General features: G+C 45.3%; 1 protein-coding gene across 1 annotated transcript in view; it reads left to right on the plus strand.

Moving 5' to 3' along the window:
- TSPAN5 (tetraspanin 5) overlaps positions 1-24,538 on the plus strand; it is a 169,692-nt gene that overhangs the window by 136,250 nt on the left and 8,904 nt on the right. Inside the window, exons 2-4 of the mRNA XM_028506406.2 lie at positions 1,919-1,969; positions 19,988-20,134; positions 23,997-24,167. Of these exons, the coding sequence (XP_028362207.1) occupies positions 1,919-1,969; positions 19,988-20,134; positions 23,997-24,167 (369 nt within the window). The remainder of the gene's footprint in view (positions 1-1,918; positions 1,970-19,987; positions 20,135-23,996; positions 24,168-24,538) is intronic.

Genomic DNA, 24,538 nt, shown 5'->3' on the forward strand with positions numbered 1-24,538 from the left:
AAGTGTCACTCCCCGTGGCGAATGGTGAAGACCTCGCCAGGTGCACAGTTCTCGGATATCCCTGAACCTGGAAAGAGTGGCCACCCTCACTGTTGCTTTGTCTGTGCACCCCTCTCAGTGGACAGCTTTCCGGACATTTGACTTTATCAGGATGAAGGAAAATAAACAGTGTGCTGCTGACGTCAGATACTGCTGGTCAGCTGGCCCCGTTCTTCTCGCTTTAGTGTTTGGAAAGGAAATTCTGAGTTGCTATTGTTGGTGAAGATGAGGAGTGAGTCTTTCCTCGTGGCCAGTTACACCCAGTTCTGACCATTGAGCTCTTCGTGGGCGGACAGCACCGTACAATGTGTCATCAAACCTGTGACACCCTGATTAGAAGTCATGTAGTATTTTTGGTACAATTAAGGAAAAACAACTATGAGGTACCATCGATTGTAAGACACTTCCCAATTTCAGAGATGTTAAAGTATGGGCGCGGTGAGGTGGAAATGCATGTCTTAGAACAGATGGACTAGACTGAGGACGAATTAAAATAGAAAGACCCCCTGGTCTTACTAATTGTTCCTCTCCCACCACACGCGGCCCCCCCCCCCCCCCCCCATAATCACCACAGTTGATGGGCAGCACGAGAGATCCGTGTTTGTGCATGAGGGACACCTCTGCCTTGGCTGAGTGTGCTGTGTCCCCCTTTAACTCGGCTTCGTGTCACTTGTGTGCTCCGTGCCACACACAAAGTTGTGGAGCTGGGTTGACCAGGCCGAGTCATGGAAGTCCTCTCAAGTATAAGTAATTTATGTTTCCAAAGAACAGAAGCATCCAGGAATTTTCTTGAGGTCACTTTGGACTTGATGATTCATGCTGCCTTTTGAAGGAGTGACAAAGACCGTGTTGAGGGACAGCGGGGCTTCCGTGCGCCCTCTCTGGCCTGGCCCGTCTGTGATGGTTTGGTGGTGAAGAGAGTCGCCAGCTCTTCCCAACACATGTCCCTGGTTTTCCTTTCCTGGCACCCCGGCTTGGATTTGTGGGGGCGTGTGCTGTGCCTCCTCTGCCCACAGAGGCACCATTAAACGTTATGGATGACTTTGATCTCATTCAAGATTCTGCCTCCTTATTATTCATAACCCGAATTATTTCTAAGCACCTACATGTCCCCAGCCCCTTTTTTACTTTAAAACTTTTATTTATTTTTTCAGTTTTACTGAAGCATAAAGTGACAAAACTATAAGACATTTAAAGAGTACACATGATGATTTGATACATATACACATTATGAAGGATTCCACCCATCAAGTTAATAAACACATCTATGCTCTCACGTGGTTACCTTTGTTTTTGGTGAGAACATTCAAGTTCTGTTCTTTTAGCAAATTTAAATCGTACAGTACATTATCAACTGTAGCTACCACTTTGTACGTTAGATTCTCATATCTTATTTATCTTTTAACAAAAAGTGTGTACCCTTTTACTCATCTCCCTCTACTTCCCCTACACCAGGTAACCACTTTTCTACTCTGTTTCTATGAATTTGACTTACTTGTTTTTAGATTCTACATACAAGTGATGCCAAGTGGTATTTACGGTCTCTGTCTGGCTTATTTAATTTAACATAATGTCCTTCAGGTTCATCCCTATTGTCACATTTTGTAGGATTTCCTTCTTTTTAAAGACTGAATAATATTTCATTGCATATGTACACACTGCATTTTTTTTAAACCAACACTTTTTAATGCTGCAGTAACTTTAATCAAGGGGATTGTGTTTTGTTTTGTTTTCTGTTAGACTGTTACACAGATTTTAGAGAGAACTATTTCTCAGCCAGGTAAAGTGGCAAAAGAATTGATAGAAAACTTTCTAATTTATATTAGTAAAAACATGGTGTTTACCCTTATATTTATACTGCTTTCTCTCTTTCTTTCAGTTTTTGGGAATAGCATTTCTTGGAATTGGACTGTGGGCGTGGAACGAAAAAGTAAGTGACTGTCTTGGAAATGTACGTATCTGGGGCTGCACATTGTACTGCTGGAGGTTGTCTTTTCTTCCTCTTTGAAACTGCAGAGTATAAGCAGTTATGGTTTGGGGGACTGGGTGAAAAAGGCAAAAGAATTAAACAACAAAAAATAAAAACTTTATAGACACAGATACTAGTAGGGTGATTACCAGTGGGAAAGGGGGTGAAGGAAGAAGGGGAAGAGGGCCCAGGGGGCATAAATGGAGACTTGACTTTGGGTGGTGAACACACAATACAATGTCCACATGCTGTATTGTGGAATTACATACTTGAAACCTATGTAATTTTATTAACCAGTGTCACTCAGGAACATTCAATAAAAATTTAAAAAACAAACAAACCATGATTCTTGAAGGAAAGTGTTTTGCAAGATAATGGCATATTTCAAAGACTCCTTAAGGGTGGAACATAAAGTGATCACTGTATCAGAATAATCACAGAAGTGACAATACATGTGTGCAGCCAGCTGTGTATTGGAATTTTATCAGTTAGTCAGAGATGAGGGTTTCCATGAAACATTTCCTAATATCGGCACAAGAATTTCAGTAATGATCATAAATATCACTGAACAACCTACAGCCTTCTTTCTATTTGTTTTTAACCTTTTGGAAGGTTGCTCAAGCCATAAAGATCTTTTTTTTTTTTTTTTTTTTTTAAGTGTGAGCATTATGGGGTAAGCTGTTAGCCTATCTTGTGAAAGAAGCTGGGTATAATTTGTTGAATTAGATAAACTTACCACTAATGCTATAGAATGTGGACACTTGTCTGCTGATTGAAAACATTTAGGAATATTCAGAATTTATGATCATATACAGTATAGTAAAAGGAAAAAAATCTGGCAGTGGGGAGGAGCATATTCCAAGATTCAGTGAAGATACACTGTTCTGAGCAGTGTATGCTCTTAAGTTCGCTCTTTACTTTCCATCCGCACCTTTTAATATTTTCTGTATAACTTCCCCTACTGAGGCCAAGCACTGGAATTCAAAGACAAATACAAACTCTTTTCTTCTCCCTTTTTTGGAAGTAAAATTGCTGGCAGCATTTTATCTGTTCTGGTATTTGGCTACACAGTAAAGCTTTATCATTTCCCACCTTGTAAGAATGAGGGAGTGGATGGATTGGTTAAAAGTTGTAAACTAAGAGGTTAGCTTAAATTTTCCCAGAAGATTGTTCTCTTATCTCTTTGGTATTTCACCCTTTTGAGTTTGACCAGGGCCTGAAGCCAAGCATTTCTTTGAAGTATTATATGTGTTAAGAAGAAAGAGAAAAACTAAGAAAGCACAGTAAACAAATGCCTCTCAGATGCCAGTATAAATTTCCACAACTACAACAATGTTTGGATAGAATGCATCAAATAAAACTCAAAGTAAATCCCAAGTTTTGAAACTAACAACCCACTGTTTATTTACAAAAATACTTGTGCAGAATGTAAAATGCTTTATGGAAAAATGCAGGGAGACAAACTAAGTTCCCCAAACAGAGATAATTTTATCTCTAGAAACTTTAATGTTGAATACCGGTCTTCTCTTGGATTATGACCAGCTTCTGCCTCAATCCCCTTATAAGCTTGGAGATTTGCATTGGTGGAATCACAGAAATTCCACTTTTAGAAGCCCTCGGGTTGGTTCAGTGCTGGATCGTGCAGCTTTGTATAACTCTCCTTTAATAAGAGTCCATTTCTATCTGCTTTGAACAGATGCTGGAAGGCATTAAATGAACTAATTGTCTGTTCTGGCAATAAACAGACAATTGGTTGTTTTGAAGGGTTTTTTTTCTCTTTTTGTGAAATATAATTGTCTTTTTGTTTCATCAGCTGCACCAAATGTCTCTTCTCTGATAAAATCACAAAATTCTAAAACTCGCAAATATCAGAGCAGGAGGGCGATGCGGTCTTCAGGGAGGGATGAAGTTTCAGTCCCTTCTTTGTCAGGGCCACTTAGTAAATGGAAGGTTTCTCTGGAGATCTGAAGTTACTCGGACAAGGTCACCCACTTACTGTGTAGCAGCCCTCTGTGTGCTGAGACCAGATGGAGGTGACAGAGGGTGGAGGGCATACAGCAACCTGGTTTGGCATGCACTGGCCGCCCGTGGGCCCTGGACTCGGGGGAGCGGCAGTGAGTGACGACAGAGTCCCTGCCCCCCTGGAGCTTGTATTCCAGTGGGGGCGCTGACAACGAGCAGTTTACTAACCAAGTATATGCGTCCTGGTACTGGTAAGGGCAGCCAAGAAAGGTAAGGTGGAGGGTGAGGGCTAGTTAGAGAGTGGTGACAGCCACTCTCTATCACTCTTTTTGATAGAGCAGTTGGGAATGGCCTCCTGAGGAAGTGGCACTGGAGCGGGACCTGGATGAAGTGAGAGGGACCTGCAGGGGGCTGGGGAGCATAGCATTGTGGGCAGAGGGATTAGCAAGAGTGGTAGCCCGGAGTCAGAGAGGTGGTGATTCCTAGGAACAGGAGGAAGGCCGGTAGGGTTGGAAGGGAGAGAACAAGGGCAAGAAGAATAGGGCATGGGGCAAGAGAGGTGGGCAGAAGCCTGAGCAGGTGGGGTCCTGCAGAAATTTGGCTGAGAGGAAGTCACCAGGGCATTTTGACAGGGGAGTGTCCTGAGCTGGCTTTTTGCTTTAAGATTGCTTTATTTGCTGTGTACAGTTTAGGGGCTGAACAGACCTGAGTTCCAGTACTGGCTTGTCCGTTTACCATCTGTGTGACTTCGGGCAACTGTGTCAACTTCTCCGAGATATCCTTTTCCCATTTGTGCAGTGGGGCACTATCACCTCATAGGATTGTTATGAGGATTAAATGAGATGGCCCCTAAGACAGTGCCTGCAGTAAACTAAATGCTTCTGGGGGACATGGCTCTCTCTCCTGGATGCTCGACTGTGGCCCGTCTGCCCCTGCATGGGGACTAGGGCAGAATAGTGGCTTGGGAAGATGCCCTAGGTTTTAGATGCATTCCTGGCTCTGATTCATGGACCAGAGAATTGGTTTGGTATTGGGGGCTCTTAAGGAGGATATGATGTGCATCCATCGCCTTGGTAACTGCAAAGCCTGCTCTGTCAATTCCCTTTGGGTTAACTTCTAAGCTCGACCAGGCAGGCCTCTTGACAGGGTGGCGTTGAGGTGAACCACAGCTGGCCAAGGGTGGTGGGTAGCTTCCTCCTGCAGGCTGATCACCCCAGCCCATGAATCAGTAAATAAATCCCCCCAAGAAGAGATGCAGTGACATTTACATGAGAGGAGGCCTGGAGGGCAAGTCTCTGAATTGGGTCACAGCTGGAAGGATCAGATTTTTTCAACACGCATTTTTCTGTGAACTACAGAGACTTTGGAGGCAAAAATTATTATCGCTTGTACTTATGTAATACCAGGCCAAGTTTTAAACCTAGGGCTAGTATTACTATTGACTGTTATACATAATAGTTAAATCATTCATTTCTGAATTCCAAGTCGACTGTGAAGATGCAGAGGATAACTGTTGTCTCCAGAGAAAAGTGGTTTACATGCAGCTTTTCAGAAATAACAGGATCTGCTGTTTTAGGAGGACCGTGAACAGTTGTGTAGCATGACTTGCAGTTGCACAGCAGGCTTGGTGGCATCCAGCCACGAGCAGCTCGTTCGTTCCGGTAACGTTCATTGTGCACAGAGTGCAGGGCAGGCTGGTGCTGGACACTGGGGTTGAAATTCCTCAGGGGACTTCTAGTCTAGCAAGGGTGCACATGTGTATGTAACACGTAAACATATGCACGTAAAGCATTGCAGTGACTGCTGATTTAAAGTGTGCATGAGTTTATTCCTACAGCAAAACACTCACTACTTCTGTCTCTTTGGGTTACTCCTACTGTTGAAAAGACCTTCCTTCCACCAAAGTAGAATCATATCTTAGTAGTTTTCACTCATTGGTTATGGATCTACCCTCTTGGATCCCACAGAATAAGTCCTTCTCCATATTGGCCCTTGAGGTATTCAGGGTGGAGTCCTGTTTTCTTCTGAGTTTCTTGGCTAAACATCTGCTTCTCTTTGGGTGGAGTCCTGTCAGCATCTTGGTCATGCTCCTCTGACCTCCCTCCCATGTGTCCTCTGTCCCACTGAGAGAGTGCTTTAGGGGACATTGTGCGTATGGCTGAGTTATGTGCCTTTTCCCGTCATGTGCTGTCCGTGAAGATTGAGGTCACATGGTTGATCACTGAGAGTTCAAGCTGGTCTCAGATCCAGCTAGGTATACCCTATCCAGAGTCAAATGCAGGATTCTACATTTACCCAGCTGTCATCTTCTAGCACATTCCACATTCCACTCAACTTGGTTTTAGCTGTATGTTTTGATCAACCTGCTCCCTCTGCTCAGGCCTTCCTTTAACTCCTTGCCCCAGTGCCAGCAGGGGGGATCCCGATTCAGTAGGTCTGGCTGGACACAGGGATGCTCAATTTTCATGAGCCTCTTAGGTTATTCTGATTGCAGTCAAGTTTAGTTATCACTGATCAAAGCCACTGATATGTCAAGCAGGCCGAGGACAGAGCTGAATGATATGTCACTAGAAATTTTCTTTGGGGTTGACACTTGCTTATGTTTGCCCTGGGGTGCCACGCGTTTATAACCTTTCCACTTGTCATGACATCAGATTGTTTTTCTGCATCTTGTCTTTATAGCTAGACTGTAGCCTTCAATTTATCTCTGACTAACCAGCCGAGGGACTTACTGATCCTGCCACTTTCTTATTGAACCTGTCTGGGTCATGGAGCACATCACTGTCTCACCCAGGTACTCAGAAACCCTTATCAGGAAAGCTAGGACTAAGTCATGGTTTACCATTTCTCCCTTCTAGAAACACTTTCCTCACTTGGCCTCCAAGATAGCCCATGTTCCTGGTTCTCCGTCTCACACTTCTTTGCTAATCCCAGCTCACCTCTCCGACCTCTAAATTTTGCAGTGCTCCAGGCTGGGTCCTGGGGCCTCTTCTCTATCTTCATTCTCGCTCTTCCAGGGGTGTCCAGCCTTTTGGCATCTCTGGGCCACACTGGAAGAAGAGCTGTCTTGGGCTACACATTAAATACACAAACACTAATGAAAACTGATGAGCCAAAAAAGGGTTTTAAGTAAATTAACAATTTTGTGTTGGGCTGCATTCATGCCCATCCTGGGCTGCATGTGGCCTGTGGCTGTGGGTTGGACACCCCTGCCAGGCTTGGGGCTTTAAATGGTATCTAATGCTAACTACTTCCGAATTTAAATCTGTGCTCCCGACCTCATCTGAATTCCAGACTTGTATGGCCTACATACCACCTCCACCTTAAATGCCCGATGGGCTTCTGAAATTGAGCAATCTAAGACAACACTCCTAACACCCACCCCCACCCCCAACCTGCTCTTCCCAATCGCAACAAACAGCAGCTCTGGTCTTCCACTTGTTTGGGTGTTCCAGACACCCTTCTTTCTTTTCTCTTACACCACATTCAGTCTGTCAGCAAATGCTGTCAACTCTCCTTTGGGAGTATATTGAGAATCTGACTTCTAATCATCTCTGCTGTTACACCCCGCTCTGGGCTGCTACCACGTCTTGCCTGCATTGCTCATGCGTGCCTCCCCCGCGCCCCAGGCCCATCTCCACGCAGCATCCAGAGTGGTCCTTCAAAAACGTAAGGCAGGTTCTGTCACTTCTCCACTCCAAATCCTCCAATGAACTTTGCCCAAAGCAATGAGTATGTGGTACCCCGTTACTTCTGGGACCTTATTTCGCACACTGTGCACCCCCCTACCCCCACCCCATTCATGCAAGCCTCCACTCATCATCTTGCTTTACTGCCAGAATCTCAAACATAACTTACTACCCCAGGGCCTTTGCACTTGCTCTTCACTATCTGTTGTAGTCTCCCCCCAGAATTCACATTGTCACTTTTCTCTCCTTCCTGATCGCTGCCCAGATGTCACCTTTGTCCATAGGCACTGTCACTCTCACCCTGGGCCTTTTCTTCTGCCCTCCCCTGAGTTTCTCCCCTTGCGTTTTCATAGGATTTACACTTTCGTGCTAAGAAGTTTGTTGCTGTCTTTCCCTGTGAGGGTGGAGGCTTTTGTTCACTTCTGTACTCCAGTACCTAGAACATTTAACTGGCACATAGTAGGTGTTCAGAAAACATTGCTCATGAAAGAATGAATGAGCAAATGAAGGATGAAAGCATTCTTTTAAACCCTGACTATTTTGTGGCTCATATGGCTCAGTTACAGAAGTGAATAGCTGCCTCAGATCTCGCTCTAGCAAGCACACTACGTTAACAGCATAAAATAAAGTAAAATTGCGTGTGGTTTCTGATGTCTGATTTGATAGTGGTACGGTGGTAGAAACAACATCCATTATTAATTCTGGATGTCAGGAAAGAAAGTAACCATTTATTTCTGACATAAAAAATGAGAATGTATTTATGATTGTCTCAATTTGTGGAAAAATTAGGGGTAACTTGACTTTTCCATTTTGTCTAACATTTATGCTCATGACTGTTTTTAGGTGGATGGAGGCAAGAGGCAGAGTGATAGATAAATCGCTGATGTATCTTCACCAGTGAGGTGCTGCCAGCGGAGGTGTTGAGGATGAAGAGACATTTAGCTTTTTAGAGCAAGAAGGGTGTCCTTCACTATCCTTCATTGCAAGTTCAAAGTTCTGTTGCTCCTCCTTCCTCACCTCCCCTGCCCCCCCAACCCCCACGCACAGCACAAGCCTATACCGGTTGGAGGGTGTAATGCATCCTGGCTTGTGGGGCCTGAAAACCGCTTGAGAGCAGGAGTCTGTCACCTTTGCCCTTTTATGCTCAGTTCTAGCACCCTGCCTCCCCACACCATGGAGGCCCAGACTTCGTCTGTGACTAAATGGGAATATGCAAAAAACCCCAAAACCCTTATACATTGTAGAGGACCATACAGGAAAAATAGCTTTTCACACAGGAGTTTGTGATCTCTATATCCTTAAGATTAAACTTTTAGAGAAGGGTGACCTGCTGTTTCAGAGGTGGGGAAACTGAGGCCCAGAGAGGTTACACTGGAAGTCTGACCCTCTCCCCCGGGCCCCTCTCCAGCCCTCCATCATCCTCAAGCCACTCCCTGGGCTCTAAGGACAGAGTTGGTAGTTCCTGACCCTGTTTTGGGAATGGGAGTCAGAACAACGGCCACCCGTCTTGACCTTATCACCGGTTTTCCTGGGGATGATGGAGACTCTTTTCCTCTAGGCGTTCCCCCTACCATTGTCTGTAATTGCAAGTCTCACTTTGGAACCTTCCAGCTGTTCTTGTAACAACACTATGGTAGACTCACTTTGGAAAAACTCCCTCCTTTCCCAAGAAGTCACGTTGGAGACTGCGAGATCCAGTGGTTCAGGCCGTTCCTAGCAATGGCGCAAGTTTCCGTAGCCTGAGGGCAGAGGTCGGTGGATGCGATGAGGTAACTTGAACAGAAAAATACATGCCTTGAAGCTGCGTTAAGGAGACATTTCTGAGATACTGACAATTCTTCTTTGAAGATTTTATTTTATTGACCAAAATGGTGTCCAAGTAATCTCCTCAAGTGTTCGGTTGTAGGCAGAAATCTAAAAAATAACAGCTCTTGCTCAGTACCTGGAAAGCTAGCCTATGCGACCTGACGTGCTGTCATCACTACATTGGACAAACATGTGAGGTAGATTGAGAATTATTTTTTTTCTTTTTATGTCCCTCCAAACTTAGAGGGTTTTCTCAAGAATGAAAATCAGATGGGGTCAAAACTTCAGGGATTTTGTCATGCTCTCAGATACCACAGCCCACTCTCATTTTGAGGCACAAGTCCAGGCTGGGTTACTACACAGGGCAGGATAATAATTAAAACTCCAAACCTAACTCTGGCTTAAAGTGTTCTCCTGTGCCCAGCTCCATCTGCCTTGGGCCCCTGAAGAGGGGAACAGGGCGAGACCTTCCTTCCCGGCTTCGTCCTGTGGCCTCTCCCCCACTCATCAGATGTTCCTCTGCCTGCTTCCTTCCAGGGCAGAAGAGGGGGTTAGGGCTTTGCCATCTGGGCCTGGAAGATGGTAAAGGGGGTGCTCTCTGGTCTTTTTGAGGTTTCCCTGATGAGTTCCTTGGTCCAGTATTGGGTATCACTGATCTAGGTGGCTGCCTGGTGCCCCTGCTCAGATTGGGCCATCTTCCTCATCCAGTGCTCCCCTGAACTGTGCCTTCTGAGGTCTTTTCTCATTGCAAGTGCCTTCCTGTGCTCATCTCATGTTTTCTCCTGGACACACTCATCTGGGGGGTGAGGCCAATCACGCCAGAACAGCCCTCACCTGCCCTGGAGCCTGCCCTTCTTCCTAGAGCTCCAGGGCAGGGGTGGACACACCCCCAGGCACTTCTCTGGGTGCAGCCAGGCCCCAGTCACTCTGTCTCAGAGCTCCCCCAGGGGTCCCCTTGAAAATTCTCACTAGGTTTAGGGCAGTGGTGTCACAAAGCACAGCAACCACTTTCTCCAGAGAAATCTTAATCCCCTCCCTCGGTCCTCCCTTTGACCCCTTTTATCCACCGGATTTCACTGAGGCATGTGAGAGAAAGAAGTGCTTTGTGCCTGTTTTTCAGACAGTGATCAGTCTGAGGTAAGAAGATCATTCTAACATCATGGTACATACTTTTCTATAACATTTATTTTTTAAATTTTTTTAAATCCTCACCCAGGAACATATTTCCACTGATTTTTAGAGAGAGAGAGGGAGAGAGACAGAGAGAGAGAGAGAGAGAGAGAGAGAGAAACATATGCGCCCCAACTGAGAATCGAACCCACAGCCCAGGCATGTGCCCTGACCATGCCTAGGGATCGAACTGGTAACCTTTGCATGGAACAATGCTCCAACCACCTGATCCATGTGGCCACAGATTTTTCCTAACATTTTAGAAGCAGGTATATAGTGTTGTGGTAGAAGTGAGGATCTTCATCCACAACTCTTCGCTGTTTTCAGACAGTAGAGCGTCGTGGTTCAGACCCTGCTCTGGGGTCAGACAGGCTGGCCTCACATCCATTCTGCCACTTGCTTACCTGGGTGACTGGGCAGGTAACTCTATTTCTGGGTCTATTTCTTGCCATGAATAATAGTCCTACTTGCTAGGCTTATTGTGAGGGTGCAGTAGTCCAGGCTTATTTGTTCAGTAGTGTGGCCTTTATGTTACTGTGGTGCCAGCCGTTGGCATCACCAGCCCGGTGATGACCACAGAGCCTACCCATGCGCCACTGCCTACGGAATGAGCTTGCTAAATGCCCAAACGATCTGGGCCTTCTTCTGCTCAAAAGCCATCATGTTCAAACCCAGCTGCACCCTGCCATCCTAGTCTCCTCTCACCCCTTGTCCCACATCTGCATAGACCCCTCCGGGGGCCAGGTCCTGTCACTTCGTCTCTTCACTTGCCGACGGGCATGTGCCCCACCCCTCTGTTCCCCGTGACATCACTAGCTAATATGTCTGCCCAACACTCTCTACTCACTTGTCATCCCCTAGCCTGGTGACTGAGGGTCACCACACTACCACCCTGAATACTTACGAGTAACACAGTCCCTGGAACCCCTCAGGTGATCCCCATGAAAGTATTTGCTCAGTAACTAAGAAAGCTGTGTCTCTGAGGCCCCAGAACACAGTGACTACCCACCACCAGGCAGGACTTCGCTTCTGTTTTAGTTTGGGGGCACATCACATGTCACAGTTTAAACCTTATACTTACACAGGAATGTTCCTGTCTCCTGTCTTCTGAAAATGCAAGTGAAAGTATCTGGAGAGTGGCTAGGAACATGCCAGATTTCTGAAAAGTGACACTTTTGCAGGTGGTTGTGTTTCCATATTCAGGGGCAGTCACTCGCACCAGGGTGGTGCTCGTGGTTTCCCGGCCTGTGAGCGGCCCAGTGATGGGACTCAAGGCAGCTGTGCCTCCCCAAAGGCAGGTCGTAACCACTTTTGACAAGAGGGAATTACTTTTAGTCTCAACTGGTGACTTTGACAAAAGAAAAAGGGATACCACATCCTTAGAATGGCTAGCCTGCCTTTAACCTTGCATCTCTGCCAGGCCCTGGGTTATGCCGCCCCGGTGCACCTACACCACCCTGGGCTGCCCAGGGTCTATCGAGCACCTTTTTGTTCATGTTCTACTGCCTCTCTCTGGGCTCTGCAGCAAGTTCTTAGATGCGTGGATATTTTGGGGTCTGCAGAGTGCTTTGCCCTATAACATTCTTTGAAGATCTTTGATAAATTAAAAATTTTTTTTAATTGATGAGAGAGCGAGAAAGAAACGTCAATTTGTTGTTCCGCTTATTTACACATTCATTGGTTGATCCTGATCAGGGATCAAACCTGCACCCTTGGCACATCAGGATGCCACTAACCAACTGACCCAGCTGGCCAGGGCCTGATGACTTTTTAAGGGGCAGGTTTTGCTGTGGTGCAGTGTGGTCTTTCCGTGGGCATTGTTGAAAACCTTATCTCCAACTCCAGGACTGTCCCCCCTTGAGAAGCTCATTTTCTTTCAGATGGCCTATTTTATCATCCTTTGTCAAGTAGGGAAATGCTCCTTTCCCTCCAGGAAAACTCTTGCCTTAAACCATTGGGGTCTGGTTTAAAGAGGGGTGTGTGAATCAGGACCCAGTCTCATAAATCTCGGAGGGGTCCATCTGGCCTGGCTTTGGGTGCGCATTCCATATGCCTGTCTCTGTTTCTCATCCAGCGGCTGGAAGGAATGTGCTTGTCTATGCCAGAGCAGAAGAGTCCCAGACCTTCGGGGCTTATTAATGCTATTTTTGCATTTCTTTTCTGTGTGGGTTGAAAGAAGGAACTGAAGCTTGCCAGGTGGTACACAGAGGATGGTCTGTGCTGGTGGTGGAAAAAACCACAGACACTCCTGAGGTTTATTGGTTGGAAGCCCTTCTGGAGCTTTGCCTTTTCATTTCTGCACGTGCATAGAAACCTCTTCCAAGAAGAAATAGTGGTGGAGCTGTGGGGAAGAAGCTGCTTAAGTTCCAGAGATAAATGAATGTACGAGGTGCTGTTGAGGAGATGCAGGTCGGAAGGATGGTGGGCTGATTTTTCATTCTTTGTGAAACATTCAGTGTTTATAAAACCATGGAACAAGGTCGTCTCACAGGGACCAGGAGGGTCTCAGAGACTGGAAGGTCATTTAGGAGCAGTAAGTTTGGGCGACCAGTGCATCTACTCTGCTGCCCCGCAGCAGAAGCGCCACTGCCCTGGTTCAGGGTGTGATGAGGAACCCGGCTTGTGGGGTCCGAGTCACTGTGGATGAAATGAGATTCACACGGACTACTGAGTCCGGTAGAGGAAAAGGGACAGTATGGCTTTTCTCTCAAGGGGAGCAAAAGCCTAAATCCTTGCTCCAGTGAGCTTTTATTGTCTTACTGGACACATTACAAGAAGGTCCTCATTAACTATGCACAGGCTTGCTTTAGGTGGTTACCTTTTACAGAAAACAAAGGAGCCAATGCTGCTAATCACATCACTGAAGAGGGATATTTGCAAATGAAAAGGCAAAAGTAGTTGAACCCTTTACACTCATCCTTGGAAGGTTTAGCATGGTTTTTAGGAAGTTGCTTTGCAATACATGTCCTCAATTTAGGGTGAGGGAGTTTTAGCCAAAAGCAAGACTCATAGCAGCCTAGGTACATTGCAGGCCTGATTCCCCACAGGAGAACCTATCCATGGGTGTGGGTCCTGTGCATCTCCCAGTGGGAGCTGGGCCCACGCCACTCAGAGCGGCCTCCCACAAGGGTGCCACCGCCACAGCGGGGACACAGCTGCCTTACTGCTCAGCATGCTCACCACTGTTGACTGAGTTCTCACTGCTTCTTTCTCCACTTCTGGGCACTGTTAGCTTCCACCCACTCATGGCCTCTGTCTTCTTTTGGCTTTTGCTTACTCATGGATTCTTTCTGCCTTTATTCTGATTGTCAATTAGGTGACTTCAATTCCCCAAGAAAAAAGATTGGGTTGGCAAGTTCATTGCTGCCACCCCCATCAGGCATGATCATTGGATGTGGCCAGAAGTTTTTCACAGAAGTGCCTCAGGCAGAGCAAGTGCCAGAGCAAAACAGATTCTCTCCTGTGCGGTTGGGATTGGACGCCCTTCCTACGTACTTCTGTAGCAGCTGATGTCTTCCTCTTGGTGTAATACAATAGTGATGCTCGTGACAGCGGTGATAAACTTTGTTGAATCCTTATGCAAACACAAGCAGAGTGTTTCCATTTACTTAGGCCGTTTCCTCCATCCTCGTAACTGTATGACATAGGGTACCATTTCACTGATGTGGGAACTGAGGCTTAGGCAGGTTTGGTAACTCACCCAAAATCACACTGGTTGCAAGCAACGGAACTGGGATTCAGGACAATGTGTCTGTATTAATTGCCTTGTCTGTTTCTCTGCCCCACATCCAGCCCTGTCCAGGCCCCCTTCTTTATGTGTTTCAGGAGTCCAGGGAAATGTCAGGTGAGCCAGGTGGGCTTGCGTACTGCACAGGATGGTGTGCAGGATGCGGTGCTCTGTGCCACACCCAGGGCAGGCTTGTCTTGGGGGCTGGAATACCAGAGCCTTCCTTTTACTGTGAGGGTGCACATCTACACATTTGTGTTGGCTTTCTAGACTTCTCTTATATGATATGGCCTTAGACATGTTCCATTAGTGTGTCTTATTCTTCTTTAGAGACATGCTACATCCTGAGAGATATTGTCTGGCACCCAATGGATAATGGGAATCTCCCATTTCACTGGAGGATCACTCCTCAAGGCTCCAAATCGATATGCCAAGAGCTAGTTGTCCAAAAGCCAATTTGTGGAATGGCTAATTTGCTGAATATATTTGTTTATTTCACCTTTTAAAATTGACTGGTATGCATTCCATCATTACGGCAGTGCGTGATGACCTGGCTGACTTGTTCCTGCCCCTGCTGCCTGCTGCGGCAGCAGGCATGGACTGTAGGTGACCACGGGGCAGAAGAATAGAGATATGGGCACAAATAGTATGGACCTGAAGAATAGAATTCTTATAAATGTTCATTTGCATCAGTGTTCATCAATACAGTCATTAAAAATTTTTATTGATTGATTTTAGAAGGATGAGAGAGGAACACTGGCTTGTTTTTCTACTTATTTAAGTATTCATTGGTTGCCTTTTTAAAAATTTATTGATTTTTAGAGAGAGAGAGGAAAGGAGAGAGAAATAGAAACATTAATTTTGTTCTACCCACTTATGCATTCATTGCATTCATTCGCTGAGTCTTGTGTGTGCCCTGACCAGGAAGCAAACTTGCAACCTTGGTGCATTGGGACAATGATCTGACCAGCTGGGCTACCTGGCCAGAGCCCATTAATCTCAATAATGTGTCAATAAAGAATACTTGTGTGGTTTGATTCCCAGTCAGGGTAGATGCCTGGGTTGCAGGCCATGACCCCCAGCAACCGCACATTGATGTTTCTCTCTTTTTCTCCCTCCCTTCCCTCTCTAAAAATAAAGAAAGAAAGAAGGAAAGAAAGAAAGAATATTTGTGTGGAAAATTCTCCTTTATTCTTGACTCTGTAGTATTTGAATATATTTTTCTTGTGACTGTAATCTTGGTCTCTGGCTCTCTTTCTTACTCTTTCCCTTTCTGTCTCTGTTGCTACTGTTCAGATTTCTACTTTCACATCGGCCAGAAGAAATGGCGAGAGGAATAAGTACATGTGGCTAATTGCTCTGCTTGTCATCCATTTATCCTCATTCCCGTTCAGTTCAGCTCCACAGGGCATTTTCAGACCTCCTCCACAAGGTCCAGTCTACTTGGCTTCTTTCCCTCCCAGGGCCATGCCTACAGGATTCACATGGAGAAGGATAAGAAGTTACAAGTGGGCTGCAAACGCCAGGCTCTGTGTGCACACTTCGTGCATAAGCAAGAAGTTCTGGGTACAGAAGAGGGTAGCCAAGTGACATTTTGCATTTATTTTTTCAATAAATTTGAGTTCTGATAAGTTGGCAATTAGCCCCAAAGACTGAACATTCAAGTGTACATGGAGAATTGGAACTCAAATCATGTATTATTTGTCAGTGACATAGATATAGCACCTGAAGTTCCATCCAGAGCTCATGTCATTAATGATGTGGAATTGCTAGTGAATTGACATGAAGGAAAGCTGTTCACGTGGGCTCAGTGGTTCTGTTGACTGGAAATAACAGCCAGCTGAGAAAAGGAACCGTATTAAATTCAGCACTTGTTTCTACCCCTTGTCTGCCCCTACCCCACCCCCAATCCATTATTCCCAGCACAACGTGTGAGCTCCAGTTTTGGTCATGTGGTGAAAACCACACTGCCCGTGGCTGCAGAGTTTGGTGTTTTACAGCTGCAGCCATGTGAGAGAAATGCGTGTTCTGAATCCTGGTTTCTGAGGAAGGGAATTCAGGCTTTCAACTCTCATTGAGCCGGTGGGGTCCTGTGAGAATTGGCAGGTCTGAGGCGTAGATCTGGGGGAGAAGGAATTCCCATGAGAAGGGTGAAGTGTGCTTCCCCGAAGAAGAAGGTGGTGCCCACAGGTTCCCAGAGGGCCAGGTGTCTGCTGGTGTTGTTTTTACACATTCCTGAGGATTTACCACTAATGAATGTCTATTTTAAATCACTTGGCACACCTAACTGTAATCTTAGATTTTTTTTTTCTTCCAGCTTCTTGTCAACTACAAGCTTTAATTATAATTATTCTCTGGCAGGCATGTTCTAGCACTTCTTATTCATTTCGTCAAATTGAGCTTAACAAAATTACAAAGTCCAAGGAGAGACCCCATCTTGAAGCCAACAGAAGGCTGAGCTGTCAGCTCACCGTCAGTTTTGCAATCCAGTTGTTGCCAGTGTTCCTTTCGGCTGCCCCCCCACCCCTACCCCCTGTGCTGGCAGCAGCAGAGGGGCTGCCGGCCCTTCCTGCGTATTGGAAACATCTCGCAGGCGCAAGCAAGGGTGACGTCCTAACCTCAGGGCTCTGGGCATTGACTTCCACACTTTGTGTTTTAAGATTTGAATTTGTTTTCACCGTATAACTACCTGGGTATAATCTGAATCCATTAAAAATAAAGTTCTTGGTCATTCTGTGCTTTGCAGAATGTCATTTCCCACACCCTCTCAGTATCGGTCTCCAGCCCTGTTTTTTTGCTGGAATTTAGGTTTAAATGAGTAGAATCTGCAGTCTAGCTAGCCCCTGGTGATTGTCGTTTCCACGGAAACAGTGAAAGGCCTGACAATTAAAACAACCTACTGGCTGAGGAGAGTGAAAGTATGAAAATGAGTTTGTCTGAGAAGCCAAATTCTCATCCTCCCGATGAAACCCAGAGAGCACAGCTGACTCAGGAGCCTACTTGGACCTGGGATGGTACTCCTCTTGCCTCAGGGGTGCAAGTGCCTTAGTGTTTCAGGCGCAGGTGGGTTCGCCGGCTTGCTGGGTGGGCCCGTGTTAACCAGAGAACTGTCCTTGTGATTCACTGGGCTCTGTGGGTCTAGCCTGGGAGCATGGAAGAGTGGGAGCAACCTGCTTTTGCTCAGACTTGAGTGTGAGTCACAAATAAGAAGCCCATTAAAAACTGATGGAATCATAGAATGGTCTTCAACATGGAAGGAACTTAAAAGTCAGTGAATTCCAGTCTCCCCTCCAACTTGGGAATCTCGGGAACACTGCCTACAGAGGTCTCAGCATCGCCCCAGAAGGGAGCCAGTTTCTCAGGCAGCCTCTCTGACCCATTGCTGCAGACAGGCTGGTGTTGGGAAGGCCTTGTTTGGGTGGACCTTACGTCCCTTCCTGTCTCTTCCACCTCTGCTGCCTCTTCCTTTTGGTGTGAGTGAATTGAGTCTACCTCTCCCATAATTAAGTTGACTTTTTAAATTTTAAGACTGTTATTGTGTACTCCCAAAGACTTCTATTCCTCTAGCTAAGGTCTAAAACTTCCTACCTGTGTTTAAAGGTGTTGAGGGGGAGAGAGTGATTGATTTCCAACACGGATCCTCAGCACTGTTGCTTAGATTTTGTGTGACTTTTCCTAGCCCCATTTGTGTAGGTGCACAATTGGTTGCTGTGTCTCTGTGTCGTGTCCCACCAGGACTCACAGTTCAGAGCTGGGAACTCTGAGCACATAAGACTGAATCTAGCCACTGTCTCTGCGGTCGGGTGCAGGGTGTGGCTGCCTGTTGTGACGTCAGCCCAGAAGTCAGTGAATACTCCCTCCATTCCTAAGTGCTTTCACAGTCTCCCAGCCCCTCATCTGTGATTCAGTTAAATCTTCGGCCTCTTTCATATGGTTTAAGTTGTACTTGAAGACTTCCTAATTCCTCATATGTGTTCTAGATTAATATCCTATTATTGTTCTTAAGGTGATACTCCCCCTATCCCAAACAAATAACTTAATGAATAATATACTCATGTTCACATGTTCCTACTACCTTAAAATGAGCCAAACCTGAAAACTCCTAGAGTCAGGTGTTGACTAGTGCTGACTGGGAAGTGCTTGGAAGCAAGTGCACAGCTTCTACTTGGTAGAAAAGAGTGCAGCCCTGGCCGGGGTGGCGCAGAGGGCTGGGTGTGTCCAGCAAAGCAAAAGGTCAACAGTTGGATTCCTAGTCAGGGCACGTGCCTGGGCTGCGGGTCAGTCCCGTTTTGGGGTACATGTGAGAAGCAACTGATAGATGTATCTCTCTCACATGGGTGTTTTTTTTTCCCCTCTTTCCCCCTCTAAATAAATAAATCTTATTTATTTTTTTTCAACGTGCTGAAGTAAACATTCTTTTCTGGGTCCAAAACAATAGCTGTATTGCTTTCAGCAACTCACCAAACCTCTCTAGGTTCCATTTTTCTCAAGTATAAAATCAGATGAATACTTTATATTCTTCTAGATTCTTGAAAATGCTGTGAAAACAAATTGTTTAATATTAAGACTTTATAGCCAACTATACCATGATACTCTGTGGCTATTGTGAGAGTTCAAAAATAATAAGCTAAGAAAAATATTGGTGATACTGAGTATTTGAGACTCCTATATATCCAGTTTGAAAATAACAGTAGCTGGTCTCTATAGGAAGGAATTAAAATTTTGTACAATGCATTTTAGAGAAAAAAATATCTCCTAATTTTTAACAGAGTTTTGGGTGATATTTGATGTGGTCACATTAATGGAGAAAGGCTCCTCGTAAAGAAATGGCATTGTTTGTGGAGAAATGAGATTACTCTGGGTTCCTTTGGTCAGAGAATAAAAGAGTTGGAACCCAGGGAGTAACCTTTGATTTCTAAATCATTTAAACCCCAGTTCTTAGCTTTGAGGATCTCAGCCTGACAGATCTGTGGAGCTCAGGGGCAGATCCCGACGAGCAGTTTTTGCTTGGAAGACCTTTAAGGGCTGTGTCTGGGCCTGACTGCAGTGTTAGCAGCATCAAGACCCCCTGTTTCCTGAGAAATGCCAAGGGCTCGATGCAGGTCCTGGTCTGACTTCCCCTTGTCCCGGGACGAGGAAGACCCTTCTTTCTTCCTGGGTGGTGGGAGGCGTTTTTCTTTTTTTTCCCCTTTGAAATTTTTTTAATTTTTCAATTGCAGTTTACATTCGGTAGTATTTTGTATTAGTTTCAGGTATACAGGGGAGGTATTTTTCTTAAACACGTGCTGTTTACTCCAGACACTTACGTTTGAGGACATGGAAGGCAAAGGCAACTTCCACATCTTCTCCCTACAGGAGTCTGTGGATGGTTTCTTGGGGTCATTTCTTTGCTGTATGTAGTTTTACTTAAAATACGGCCCTAGCTAGACTTAGAAAGAAAGTTGTTTTCTGTTTTTACTTTTTCTTTTTTTTTGCAGTGTCTCTTGAGTATTAATCACACCAAATGATCAGATGACCTATGCAGTTTTTCTTCGGGAGAGGGGAAAGTCGATCGTAATCATCTTTTCACGTTGGAGAACTAACCCGGTACCTGGTGCCCTGTTGTGTGTTCTTTTCTGCCCGCAGGGAGTTCTGTCCAACATCTCTTCCATCACCGACCTCGGCGGCTTTGACCCGGTCTGGCTCTTCCTTGTGGTGGGAGGAGTGATGTTCATTTTGGGATTTGCAGGGTGCATTGGAGCTCTGCGGGAAAACACTTTCCTTCTCAAATTTGTAAGTATCACACTCTGCTCCCAGGTTGAAAACTAAACATATCCCACACCAGGAGGACACTCTATTTTTAGGCAAGAGTGAGCTGTCCTAAGAGCACTGGCGGAAATATGGCCTGGGTAATGCTTTTCTTTTAGGAGAGCTCGCTAGTTCTGCCCCCTGCCCATGCCTCCCTAATAATGTCTGCACCTCCCCAAACCACGTTATCCATGGAGGTTTCCTACATGTGTATCATGACTTTACATTTCAGTCCTTAAAAGGCCTTGAGAACTAAGGTTGTTCTATATATAGTTTCTTCTTTTAAGTGATTTTTGCTTTTTCTTTTAAGCACATAATCAGTAGAAAATTGTTCAGCTAGTTGGTTTAGAGAAACCAGACGTAAGCACGGTGGCTGTGGCCTGTCTAGATTAAATCTGTTAAGCATAGATTTTGGTGAATATGGAGAAACAGTAAAAGGCAAAGTCTTCCTTGAAGACTTTGAAAAATTATGACCAGCATAATTTTTAGATCCCTTGCAGGGTGTTTGGCGTGGTCACTGTTAGCATGAATAGATTTGGAAGGAGTTTTCCTAGGGGGTAGTTAGAAATTAAAAATAAAGGTAGAGAATGAAAAGTGAAAGCTTCTCCTTTGGAGATTCCTTCTAAAGGAGGACAGAATGGCCTATGCGTGCCGGTATGTGTGAGAGACAGGTTCGCTAAGTGTAGCCAGAGGCCAGACGCATGTGCCAGTCTGGGTGTGGGCATGCCCATGGTGACCATATCGTGGCAGCATCCACTCCCCTTTCTAAAAACTGGAAAAGGACTGAAAAACCACACCCTCCTATGATAAGGGAAGACAGTGGGATTTCTAGAGAACAATGTTAGTGTAATTCTCACCTGTTTGTAGAATGATTTTCATCCTTTAGTGACACATCATCATTGAGGACCATTTTCGTTGAAAACAAGAGCATAGATCAGAAACAATCCCAGCTGCCGTGTAGAGTATGATTCTCTTCCAGCGCGCCTGGCACATCTTCCTCTGGCATTTTTTCTTGAGTACCCCTAAGAAGAGCAGACTCGCTGTCCCCTCACTGCCCATGCAGGGCAGCCCGTTTTGAATTCAGGCAGCTCTAGCCAAGACAAAGGTCTGGAGACTGTTTTACCTGGAAGCCCATGCGAACAGGGCAAACCAAGGGCTGCTTGGTCCTGAGTAAAACCTGGTGAGCAGTTGGATCCTGTTCTGTGTACATAGATCTCTGGCGGGAGTAGCTGGTTTCCCAAAACTCCCATTTGTCTTACACACACATACGCACACGCAGAGGACACGCACACACAGAGGACATACACTGATCTTCTGTCCCTGATCACAACCTGCTCACCTACCAGTCTTTTTAGTGTGAGATATTCCTAGAGCTTGAGCTCACTCACTGAGCTTTTCCGTAGCCCTTTGGGCCTCATTGTACTTAACCAGCTGCCATTATTTTTCAATCAGTTTGAACCACCATGCCCCCAAATGTGGGATCCCCTTGAATGTGATTCACTTGAATCATTTTGCTTTATAAGGGTAGTCCCTTTTTTATTTTTATGGATGAAGATACTTAGAGATAACTTGAATAGACAGAAATATATACATTTCTTTAAACCATCACCTTAATTTATGAAGTCCCATGTTGGAAACAAAGAATTGTATTGTTTCTTGACTTTTTTTAAGTCTTGGGGAATATTTTTAAATGGTCCCTTTCTCCAATTGGTACATACACTAAAAAGTGGCCTAGGATGGCCTTTTAAATAAGCAGGAAGTCTCAATGATCTGAAGCCATAAGGCCAGGAGGATTGCTGAGGGAAAATCCAAGAGCTAGAGACAATCCCTGTGAAATGGAAATGGAACTTTCTTGTCATCCGAGGCCCCAGAATGAAGCCGGTGAGTCGGCTTTGCTCCTTTGGAAATGGGGAAATCCGCTCACAGGGCCCAGGGCCTTCAGCATCTGCCAAACATTTGATAAGGACTTAATTTGGATTCAGGTTTTGATATGTATATTTCGTGACATGAGAAAATTTCCCAGGGTAACTAGGAAATGAACTTACCTAGCCTTTATAAAGGTCAGAACAAAAATCTAATTAAAACCTTTGCCTGACTCCTGTCTTGGTGTAGTGTGCATACAGACGTGAGGTCACTGTGGTTTTCCTCATTTTTGCAGTGTACTAACTGTCGTGCACACGGCAGGACCTAATAAAGGGAGAGGGTTGTTTTATGCTGTAGGGTAGACATGGAGTAAACGTGACAGGATTTTTTTCTGTCCTTTTCTAGATTGAGGAGAGCTCACTTTGAAATTATTGGTACTACTAGTGATCATGAAGGGCTCTTTAGATTCTGTTGCTATCAAACTCACCAAGGGCAGGTAACCAGGAGCTCTGTGGAACCTGAGGGGCTGGGCTGGACAGCCTGGATTTGGGGCCTAACTAAACCTTGGGGTCCTGGAGTTCGCCAGGTACTTATTTCTCCCAGCCCTCCCCTCTTGCCCACCCTCCCAGGAGGGCCCTCGGCACCCTGGACAAACACTGTCGGATATACTGACATCCGATGTGAAATGGTACCACCCCACTGTTCTTCCCCGACCCTACCCCCAAATTCCATATGTCTGTGAGCTCTTTGGAGGCAGGGGTGTGGTCCTGCTCGTCCTTGCTTCTGCAAAGCCCACCAGCTCAGGGCCTGACCTGTTACAAGTCATTCAGTAGATGTTTGCTGAATGAATAAACACTTTTTCTGTCTTTTTTAATTTTAAGTAACTGTGTAGTTTCCTTTGTGCCCTTCCCCCATGCAGTTTTCTCCTGACTGGCTGCTTGGTGTCTGCTTGCTGAGCAGAGGCAGTGGGCGCCGTTGGCCCCTCTGCCCCCTCAGGCACACCTGCTCTGCAGCCTTCAGGACCTCTGCTCACCGGTGCGGCCCCAGTGTCACCCTTTCTGTCCTTGTCACCAGAAGCTTGCCTGCAGTTTACATGCTGGTCCTTTGTAGCCTCATTTCTCATAATCTGTTTGAACAAAAAAGTTCGAGAAGGGTAAGAATGTGGGTGTCGGAGGAAGTGGAAAGAGCCGTGTGTGAGTGGTGGTATATTGATATGACTAAGGTGAGGGGGCTCTTCAGAGTGTTCTAGACAGAAGGGAGTTTTCTCCAGGTGTATGAGCAGCGCCACATTGCCATGGCCCCTTGCCTTCCTTTTAAAACCCTTGTCTGCATTAGCCAGAAGTCTCCCAGTGGCTGTATATTGGTGTTATTTGAAATATTCTGAGACTGGTGCCCAATGGTTTCATTTTGTTTTCTTGATGGGAAATTATTTTCATGCCACAGTCACCCCACAACTTCCTCTTTGATCTCTTCATCTAAGATAAACATGTATCTGCTGTACAGCAGGTGCGAAGGGAATTAAAGCAGCATCTTAATCCACAGAAGGAATATGTTGCATATAAGATCAAGGCCACAGTAATGAATGACAGGTGATCTTAAAACATTGGGGTAATTTCTTTTTCAGTGTGACAGAAACCTCCTAGAGGCAGGGAAAGATCATTGTCCAGCTCATTAATCAGAAGTTCATGAGGCCTTATGTGGATCAAATGAGAAATTCCTCTTATCCATGTTTGCTTATGAGCTCTGTTGGTTCATTGCCAAATGGAGCACTAGAGCACCAAAGTGTGATTATGAAATGATTTTTAAAAATCCTTTCTTGAAGTGTAATATTTTATTAATGAATCCTAAGAAGCTGAAGGTTATCTGCTTTGGATGTGTATAACAATCCAATGTAATTCCAAACCTTGTTAGCAGGAACTATTTAATTGTATATGATCAAAATAGCCTTTATAACTGTTCCCTGTGTATGTGTCTTTTGTCTTAGTTTTCTGTGTTCCTGGGAATTATTTTCTTCCTGGAGCTCACTGCCGGAGTTCTGGCATTTGTTTTCAAAGACTGGATCAAAGACCAGCTGTATTTCTTTATAAACAACAACATCAGAGCGTACAGGGATGACATTGATTTGCAAAACCTCATAGACTTCACCCAGGAATATGTAAGTTTACATTTGGTTTATGTTCAAGTTGAAAGCCTTCTGGGAAGGATGACCCCAAGTGCATCCTCCCGACTACGGCATCGGCCGGCTGGAGCCCACCTCTGACTTTCCTGCGTGGTTTTGGTTTGTTTGCTCATCTGCTTATTATTTTCTGACTGGTTCTCTTGACTTACATGATTTGTGCCCTAAATGGAAATATTCTATTTTCACTTATCTTAATTTCTGCTGGGAGGAACAAAGAAGAAAACTCTTGAGCAAGAAGGTTCTAATCATGGTTGCCCTTTGCTGTCAATATTTGAAGAATATTGTTTTGCTCTAGGTTTGACATTGTGTTTGATGATAAATACGGGTTCTTTCTTGTTCCTTGCACA

The sequence above is a fragment of the Phyllostomus discolor genome, chromosome 1, assembly GCF_004126475.2.
Source record: "Phyllostomus discolor isolate MPI-MPIP mPhyDis1 chromosome 1, mPhyDis1.pri.v3, whole genome shotgun sequence".
In the NCBI taxonomy this organism is placed as follows: domain Eukaryota; kingdom Metazoa; phylum Chordata; class Mammalia; order Chiroptera; family Phyllostomidae; genus Phyllostomus; species Phyllostomus discolor.